Source organism: Fukomys damarensis, unplaced genomic scaffold (genome assembly GCF_012274545.1).
Source record: "Fukomys damarensis isolate Sample0158 unplaced genomic scaffold, DMR_v1.0_HiC HiC_scaffold_35, whole genome shotgun sequence".
Taxonomy (NCBI): Eukaryota; Metazoa; Chordata; class Mammalia; order Rodentia; family Bathyergidae; genus Fukomys; species Fukomys damarensis.
The window spans coordinates 42561732-42572091 of record NW_022900947.1 but is presented as its reverse complement, the minus strand read 5'-3'; the positions used below and the strand labels follow the sequence as shown (position 1 = coordinate 42572091).

General features: G+C 39.7%; 1 protein-coding gene across 1 annotated transcript in view; it reads right to left on the bottom strand.

Moving 5' to 3' along the window:
* Positions 1 to 10360, bottom strand: part of Cracd (capping protein inhibiting regulator of actin dynamics) — a gene marked incomplete at its 5' end in the record, with an annotated part of 158074 nt that continues 147714 nt past the window's right edge. Inside the window, 3 exons of the mRNA XM_033758869.1 lie at positions 1 to 2875; positions 3841 to 4000; positions 5071 to 5261. Of these exons, the coding sequence (XP_033614760.1) occupies positions 2715 to 2875; positions 3841 to 4000; positions 5071 to 5261 (512 nt within the window). The remainder of the gene's footprint in view (positions 2876 to 3840; positions 4001 to 5070; positions 5262 to 10360) is intronic.

The window sequence follows — 10360 nt, the reverse complement described above, 5'->3', positions numbered from 1 at the left end:
GAAAGATCTTTTCCCCTCAGTAATGGACATTTTACATTAAAACTTTATACAACCAAAAATCTTAAAATAATATTAAAGTCACACTAAGGTATTTTCATTAAGTCTCTACTAATGTTACTGTTGGTAGAAATATTGCAAGACACTTGTAGCTAATGTTTCTGCTTTAAAATAAGCAATTAAACGTCACAAGAAGAGACAATGAATGCATACTATACATTTGCAGATAACTGGCTAAAATGATAATAGTAATGTTTAAGAAACAATTGCACTTGAAAAAAATTTTAAAGTAAACAAAAAACTCTAGTTTTTAGTTTTTTTATATTGTAAGCCTATGAACAATGGTTAATATGTAACTTTGCCAGAAGTTTAAATTTTTTAAAAAAGTACGTATCTAACATAACATTCATTTTAAAAAGAAAAGACTAACTTGAACTTAGTGTTTTTACAGAATTTCCCCATATTTTGTTGCTCAGAAAAGATTGCAGCACAACCAAAGCAAAATAACACTTCATTGGTATTTAGTGCAAATTTGGGATGGATTTGTAAATGAAATGCTAAACATGTACCTTCAGAAGTTGGTAGAAGTACTGCAACTGCCCTTTCCTCAGTAGACTCTTTTAAAAACTTTTGATTTTTTGGGGGTGGTGGTGGGGGTAGGGACTGAACTCAGGGGCCGCTGAGTGTATATCCCCACCCTTTAAAATTTTTATGTTGCAAGCTCTTGCTAAGTTGTCCAGGCTGGCCTTAAACTTATCTTCCTGACTCTGCCTTCAGAAGAGCAGGTGTGCCACCATGCCTGGCCGAAGGAACATAATTTGTATGGTCTAGTTAGTACCTGAGCCAGTACACACCTGATTCTTGTACCATTCTTTAATGATCTTGTTTCCTCACCTGTTCCCTGCCAATACAGTGTAAAGCTGATAGGATAAAAGAAAAAAGTCCATTTGGAAGAATTACCATAGTACTGTAACTCCAGGGCTACAGGTGAAAAGATTGCCATTAAAAAGTGTCATATTAGTGAGGAAAACACTGAACTAACAAATGCCTACCTATAAGATTTAAAAATGAACATCAGTGTTGAAAACGTGCAGTGGATATTGTTTCCAATAGCAATAAAGATACTACATTGATTATTAAACCCAACTTGCAAGAATACAGTTATCCACTTGACCACACATGCCAGCTGCTACAGTAAAGCTGAGCCATTGTTTCTAGAAAGAATATGGTAAATAACTTTTCTGTCATTAAGGAAATGACAGCATAACGTCACACTGCATATTGAATAAAGAAATGAATACTATAAAATGTGTTTTTGTAAGAGAAAAAGATGTAATTTGCCCTTCACTAGGCCAAAAAATTGCACCTATATTTGGGAGTAAGAATCCAGGAAAAGGAAATATGCCCATACTATACATACAAAGTTATGTGCTAGCAGTATGTAGGGATTTGCTGGTATGTCTGTTTCATGTAAAGCAAATTTAGGGAAATAAAAGTAAATGTGGCTTTGAAACTGCCAAGTCCCTTCTTTGAATGCATATGTGTATGACAAGGCCACTTAAAACTCAGATTTTTTTTAAAGGTAGCAAGGTGAATGCTTTAAATTATAAATGCTACTTAAAATTTGACTCTAAATTTGAATTACTCGATTAGAGTCTGAGTACAAAGGCTGTAGATCTTGACTTCCTGTTTTCTCTAAAGACCCAAGGGAATTTCCAGAGACATACAATGTCAATAGCCTGTTACACTGTGTTTGCGTGGGTTTTTGTTTTGTTTTTTTCCCCATCTTTTGCTTCTGTGGGTAAATGATCCTCCCCTCAGAGTCTGGGAAACTAGAATGCCCTAGAATCAGTGTGTCCAAAGGGTCTGAACCCTCAGGACAGACCAGAGTGAATCTGAAGAGTGTCTGCCAGCAGGTGCTCCCCTGGCGCTGTTCCCACAGCACCGTGTCAGTAGGCCTAGGATGCAGCCTGGACATCTGGAGAACCAGTGCACTAGATGGAAAGTCTTCAAGACAGAGAGGGCACTTTTATAACTCTGATACAGAATTTTCTTTCTTTACCATATTGGAGAAATATGTCCCCTAGGAGCCAACTGGGCCAAATGGACACTTTGATCACACTGTGCATCCAGTGTGGTGGAAGTGTGAATGTCCCAGCTTCTGGGTGGGCAAATTATAAAAAGCAGACAGAGGCACAGAGCTGGGAGCCAGACTCTTCCTTGTGATTCCTAGTGACTGGCTACATTCAGAAGATAGCATTCTTGTTCTCTATATGTGATCCTATACTGTAGAGAGGGTAGACATACCCAAATATTTGTAATGGCAAATGCTTCGGAAAGAAGAAACCAGGAGAATCAAAAACCTTCACAAAGATTGGCAAAAGTACATGTTCTGAAGGGCAGGTGGGGGTGCCTCTGGCGGGGCTAGGGGGATGGGTGCAGCAGGCTCTCGGGAGGAGCTCAGTTTGCAGATCTGACTTCACGTGGTCCCTTGGACAGAATTGTCTCTAGATCTAAGGGAGCTCAAGGCACCAGGACCTAGGGTTGTGCAAATACACTCTTTACAATGAACACCACCAGTTCTGTTTCTAAACATTACTTGAGCGTCTATAAAACATGCTTCTTTCACCTAGCTTGCTTTCTTCATATAAAAAAATAAATAAATAAAAAGGGCAAGAGAGGAGCCAAGAACTGGCACTAGGAATGGATGAGTCGCTCTATTTAATAATCTGTGGACAGTCGCTCCAGGCCTTTGCTTTCCTTTTGGCCAAAGCCAGCCAGGCCGGTTCTGTAGACACAGGGGCAGCATCGGGGGTGGAGAATCTCTTGGGGACTTCTTTCACCAGTGGTGCCGGGGGAGCTGAATCCGAGATTTCCACTGGATTGGGGTATAAAGGCAAAGTGTTAGGCTTTTTTTAATTAACAGAAATTGCATACTTGTGTATAACATGTTTTTAAATAAGTGTACATTGTAGAATGGCTAAATCAAGCTAATTAACATGTACTGCTTCACAAGATTATCGTGTTTGTCCTGAGAACATTTAAAATTCAGCACTTTTCAAGAATACAGTCTTGGTTAACTGTTGTCATCCTATTGTGCCATACATTTCTTGAACTCATTCATCTTATCCAACTGAAGTTGGGCATCCTTTAGCCAACCTTTCATCACCCCAACTCTAGAACCACATTTTGATTTACTATCAGAAATAAGAGATTCAAAATGGGGAAAACCCAGTGAAATACATGACAGGTAAAGTTTCCGGGCAGGTTCAGTGAGATCTAGGAAAAGCAAGTTTAGTTTATGACTGTTTCATACAGAACAACAGTGACTACAGCGCAGCTGGTTCTCACTTCAGTTTCTAGAAGCCTAGCACGAAAAAAGAATTTCAGGCACATTTTGTGACTACAGTCATATGACTTATCCATGCCATAAAGAAAAAGATCAGCCAGCACTTTGGGTCTATCAAGGTGGAGAGGTTATCTCTACTAGGTATCTCCTACACTAAGCATCCTTGGTTCCTCCACCTGAGCCCCACAGAACCTGCCAGCTCTTGTGATTTGTAGTCTGGTAACTCATTTGAATCACAGTGCTTTCTTTACAGGCCTCTGTGAGAAGTGAGTGTCCTCCTAGAACTCAGGAGACTGAAAAGACAAACACTTCAAAACAGGTACTTTTCTTAGGAAGCTGGAGCCACTTTGATAGCAATAACCATTTCACATTATGAATGGGGTCACAAGGCAGCCTGTGGCCTCTGATGGTGTGCTAGCTATTTCACTGAAGGAAAAAAAACATGTCCTGAGAAACTTGTAACCAAAGGTAAGCAGAGATGGGCCAGCTCCTACCTGTCACAGATGTTGGAAGGGTGTTGGCCTTTTGCAGCTGTTCTCTTCGCTCAAGCCGGGACACGGCTGTCTCATGCTTTTCCTCCAGCTGAATGGTGGACTTGTGCAGGGAACCTGCTCTCCTGACACTGCTGCTACCAGGCTGTGGGCTAATGCCGGCCTGGGTGGGCAGAAACAGGAGGCATTTTCTCAACCTGACACAGACAGACTGACCTTGTAGCTGTGGGGTTTTCACAATCAGTGCTGGCCTTCTCCCAGAGGAAGGGCTGACTGCACTGGTGAGCTGTGTGCTCAGCCCATCCTCCAGTGAGGGAGTAGTCAGTGCCAGTGCCCCCAGGACAAAGTTCATTTCTCAAGAAAGCCCCAGTAAACTGAGAAATCTGGCCACAGGAACAAGGCTCTGGATTTCTATTCTGCCCACTGCTTTAAATCATTTATTTCTCATAGATATTAGTGTTCTCTTATCCAAGAAGGATATATTCTAAGACCCCACAGGATCCTGAAACCATAGATAGTACTAAACCCTACATAAGCTATGCTTTGTCCTTACCTTAGATCTTAGCAACCTCTGCATAGGATATTTTTCCTTTCTTTACTAAGTCAATAACTTTTACCTTTTTACAGTTTACAGTCTCTCTTGGGTTATCTGATTCACGGTTCTGCTTTGGGGGCCGTTGTTAAAGTAGAGGTTACCTGTACACAAGCAGTGTGTGTGATACTGTGACTGTCAGTCTAATGACCAAGACCATTACAGGGTGGGTGGTGTGGAGAGTGGACACATGTAAGAGAGAATATATGTCCTGGAGGGATGCAGTGGGGCAGCAGGAGATTCCACCACATGACTCAGAACACAATTTAAAATGTATGGACTGTCTCTGAAATTTTCTATCCAATGCCTCTGGATCATGGTTGACCTTGGGTAACTGAAACCATGGAAAGTGAAAACTTAGACTGGAGAGGCTGCCCTATCTGGTGCTCTGTGTGGATCACTACTGTAAATTCACCACGGATTATGCAAATCAAGTTCACCTAAAAGCATAGTAAAACCACATTGAATTTCATAATGAAAATATGTGCTTGATTTAAAGGCAAGTTGATTTATTTACTCTTCTGTCTTTCATAAACTCCCATCACCACCATTTAGCTTTTTTTTTTTTTAAATCAATCTTTGTGACCTAAAATAGGTAAGTTTCGGACAGAAAAATGAAAGTTGAAAAGCAGGGTACCCACATTTTCTTTGGAGAGCTTTTCTGCCTGTTTGGCCTCTCGGGCCTGTTTCCTCTCCTCTCGCGTTGCTTGCTGCTCACGGAACCCCTTCTGCTTCTGTAGTGCTAATGTTATCCACAGTGGCTGGGCAGTTTCCACTTTCTCCATAAGTTTGGAGCCGTCCAGAGAGTGCCTGCTCTGAAGCACTGGCTTCTCTGCAGGAGGAGACAGAGGGGTCTGCTGTGAACTTAACAGACTTGTGTCAGTTCCTTGCTGTTTAAACTGGCAACATGTTATTAGTAAGTTTAAGAAACAGTCCTTCCTGACACAAAAATGTGCCCATGCCTAAGGGACTCCACTGGGTGGGAAGGTGAGGTGACATCACTGATCAAGAGAAAACCAAGGGAATTTCTCTCCTTTAGAAATGGAAGATGTTACTTTGTAGGAAAATAAAATCTCCAGTGTCATAAAATCTCATTCCCATGAGAGAGCCAGGCAGTTATGTGGTTCACTAGTGTGCTTTTAACTTAACTGCTTTAATGAGATTGATTTTTAGCATTGGAAGCCTCCCCACCAACAACCTATGTGGAACCCCAGTGTTTGAAAGTCAAAAAAGAGACACTGCTCTGTCTAATGGGGCTGCTAGGGGCAGCAAGGCTCAGGAACACAGTTAGAAAGCCAATTTTGGTTTGGAGCCCTCATTTGGTACATGGAGTGGTGGGGGCCAAAACAAGCAAGTGTGCACACCAGCTACCACCACTTAACACACAAGCAGAGGCTGCATCCTCTGGCTTAGGCTTCCAGGCTCTGTAACCACCTCACAGATGGCTGGGATTGCAGCAATTACAGGACTCTGAAATGGAGCAGACATGGCTTTGATTTTACATGACTTTAGAAAAGCTGTTTAACCTCCCAAAGCTTTAGTTTTCTAAGCTATAAAGTAAGGATAATAATGGCACACACTTTATCAAGTTGCCATGGAAACCCAGACAGGGCAGTTATCAGAATGTTTAGGATAGTGCTGGCATATATTAATCATTCTACAAAAGTAAGCTGTAATTATGTTTATGGGACAAAAGTCCCCATCTTTCAAGAAAAATTTATGCACTTACAGAAATAATCTTTACTTTATTAAATTATTTACTATCTCAAAAGAAAAGGGCTCACTGTGGTCTTGCTCTTTTTAAATCCAACCAAGGTTTATACCTTGATATTCCAGAGTCTTAACATTGGGGTTTGCAGTCACTTGGATTTGTTACTGTACTCCAGATGAAGAGAAAGGCCACGTACCACGTACCAAAACAAGTTTGAGTCAGGAATTGAAGTGGGGAGAAAAAGGTAGATTCTCATAATTTTCTTTTGCAGTGCCAGGGGTGGAACACAGGGCCTTGCATATCTAGGCAAACACTCTACCAAGGAGCTACGCCCCAAGCCTCTGCTTAATTTTCTAATTAGTTCTATAATGCTATACAAAAGATTGTGAACTGGGCCTTGTAATATCACTAAATATCAAATAAAGATCCCTGCACGACCTGACTCAAGAAAGAACCAACACATTTTTTAAGGATTTAAAAAAAAAAAATTGAAGGGAATTTTTTATTACTCTTCAGCTAACCAGAAAATAAAATATTTCATACCTGAAGCGTCAGCTGTACTAAGAAGCTTTATATAGAGCTAAATTAATGAATCTGGCTTTCACTCCGGGCACTATAACACTTTATTTTAAAAAAAATTCTTTTTGAGACAGGGTCTCACTATATAGTGAAGTTTGGCCTGAACTTGTAATCCTCCTGCCTCAGCCTCCAGAGTACCTGAGATTACAGATGTGTGCCACTATGCCTGGCTTACTTCCACAGAAAGCCATTATGTAAAAGATGATTTTATACTAAATATTCAGTCTGAACTGGCTTGGAGGGTGGTCATAAAAGCAACCTGCCAGTTTTCTGCCAACCACTTCGACAGGTGTGTATCAGGGTCAAAATGCCTTTAACAGCTGCGATGTGACCAACATCCAGCAGAAGGTGGAAGGCAGAGGTCTGGGATAGTCATTTGGAGACCCCACTCATTCTGGACTGCCTGGGGCCAACCGGTGAGGACTAGCTTGCCTCGTGGGCACTTGTGCAAACACCCTCCCCACTCTCTGGCCTTCTGACTGTGCCAGTCCTTGGATCCACTCTGCAGAGTCACAGGTGGTCATACAGGGCATTTTTCTGAGCTCCAGAATTTGAACACCTTCAAAGAAAGGGCAGAGGGAACCTGTAGTAGAACTTTGTAGAGTTGAACTCTACAGGAGGTCAGGGAGCTCAATTTGGGCCTTGTAGCCCAAAATCAGCCTGAATCTCAGGGGTCTCCCATTGGCTAGCTGAGATCAAAGGACTTAGTTCTGCACATGGCTGCGCACACTGTATACTATGACAGCAGAGATATAGTCTGAAAGAGGCCCTTCAAATTTTTTCTTCTTTCTTTTCATTCCACTCTGCAAATTCTTTTTTTTTTTGTTGTTGTTGTTCTTTTTTCCAACGCAGTCTTTTGCTCCCCCATATTATTCCTCATCTCCCTTTCTGTTCCTGCCCTAAATTGGATTTCTTTTATCATGTTTTTCTTTCTTTATGTTCTTTTCTCTCATTTTCCTTCACTCAAAGGTCAGTAGTTTCAAAGGAAAGTGAGCCCCTATTACTGCTGTTATATTCTTGTCCTTATTCCTACACTCTGTACTTCACTTTTGACTTCAACAGTTTCCTAAAGTTTGTATGGTCATCCTACGTCCCCTGGCATCACTTGAAACTTTCTCTATTTCTTTTACTTATCTACTCCTCTCATCCAAACTCTTGTCTAAGCCCTTTCTAAATGGTAAAGTTGGTGTATTGAAGAGTTTATTGACTACAAACATATTTTGGGCTGCTCCTCAATTTTAACTTAATTCACACATGGTTTAAAGGTTATAGATTCATTAATCTAAGTTCTTCTTGATCCTTTTGTGTTGCTGATTTTATCAACTGGGCTAAAGGGTTGTGACATTTAATGAGCTGTCTTCTCTGATATGAAAATGAGAATGTTTATGAGTCAAAAGCTAAAGCGCAACTATATCAGGAAGATTTAAGAAATAACCCAGGAATTAAACCAAGGAAAACCCAACAACAAAAGCAAAACTGAGAAAACATTTAAGCAAGACACAAAGACAGACTTCCAATTCACAAATGGCAAACAATAGGGCAAATGAGTTTGAAAAATCTGACAATGAACCACCAGCACACCCTGAACTCATAGCACAGGAAGTAACAAAACAGATCTAGAAAAATTCAAAACAGAAATAGTTTCCCAGATAACTACAGAGATGGTGAGCAAAATGAAAAGTCATGGTTAGAGACTCTAGAAAAGAAACTGACAAAAAAATAGATGAGCTCAGGACCATGATAGAAGCCATGAAGGCCCAGCATAAGAAAGAAATGGAAACAATGAATGCCCAATATAGGAAAGAAATGGAATCCATAAAACAGATTCAAACAGATATCCAGATTAAAAGCTATTGAAAGTGTTTGCAGCAGAATAAAAGAATGTGAAGATAGAGTCTCAGATATAAGAAGGTAGGATTGCACTCAGTGACTGTGAAAAGAGAGGTCTCAAAATTAGTAAGGGATCATGAGAAATCAATGATACCAAGATAATGCCAAGAAGAGTAACATAAGACTGATAGGAATCCATGAAGTAGTCATACAAATGACTTTAAAAAGCTGTTCACAGAATTAATGACAGAAATCTTCCCAAACGGGAAGAATTTGACATACAGATAAGTGAGGCATATAGGACTGCAACTAGCCATGATAAAAAACCAACCTATACCTAGACATATAATCAAGATCCCAGAAACCCAACAGAAAAACAAAATACTACAAGCAGTAAAAGAAAAGAAACAAATCACATGCAAAGGAAAGCCCATCAGAATCACAGCAGGCTTTCAACAGAAACCCTCAGGTCAAGGAGAGCCTGGAGTGAGGTATTCTAAGCCCTAAAAGAAAACAACCTCTAACCTAGACTGATGTATCCTGCAAAACTGTCTTTCAAAATGGATGGGGAAATAAGATACTTCCATGACAAAGAACACCTGAGAAACTTCATGAATACCAAACAAGCACTACAAGGAATTCTAAACAATATCCTAGAAAAAGACAATGAAGGTGACAACACCATGAGGCCCAACAGACCAAATCAAATAGGAAAGGCAAGAAATTAAAAGGAGAGGGGGGAAAAAGTAAAGTCAACAAAAGGACAATAACATGACAATAATAAGTCAGTACATATCAGTTATAACTATCAATGTCAATGGCTCAATTCACCGAGAAATAGACTAGTAGAATGAATTCAGAAGCAAAATCCAACAATATGTTGTATACAAGAAACACACCTATGCAAAAAAGAAGCCCATAGACTGAAAGTAAAAGGATGGAAAACAGTTCTCCATGCAACAGGAGCCCAGAAAAAAGCAGAGGTAGCAATCTTATTTGCAGACAAAGTAAATTTCAAATCAAAACTGATTAAGAGAGACAAAGAAGGCCACTACATCCTTGGGAACAATTCAAGAAGAAGAGATAACAATCAAACATACATGCACCAAATATTAATGCCCCCAACTAAATAAAACAAGAAACATGAAAAACCAAATAAGCACTAATACAATTGTAGTGGGAGATCTAAATACCCCACTATCACTAATAGATCATGTAGGCAAAAAATCAACAAAATTCAAGAAATGAACCAAAATTTTGAACATATGGACTTGATGTCTATAGAGTGTTCTGCCCCACAAAATTAGAATATACTTTCAGCTGCACATGGGTCATTTTCCAAGATAGACTACATACTAGCTCATAGAACAGGTTTGAATAAATGCAAAGGAATCAAAGTAATCCCCTGTATACTATCAGATCATAGTGCAGTCAAGCTGGAGATCAATAGCATAAGAAATCATAAGAACTTCACAAACACATGGAAATTGAACAACACTCTCCTGAATAATCAATAGGTCACAGTGGAAATTAAAGAAGAAATTAGCCAGTTTTTACAAATAAATGATAATACCAGTACAACATACAGGAATCTATGGGACACAATGAAAGCAGTTCATGGAAAATTCATAGCATTTAATGCCCACACTAGGAAAACAGAGCAAGCTCAAATAACCTAATGATGAATCTTAGACTCCTAGAAAAAGAAGAGCAAGAAAAACCCAAAGCTTGTAAAAGAAAGAAAATTATAAAGATTAGAGCAGAAATCAATGCAATGGAAACTAAGAAAATGATACAAAAAATAAATGAAG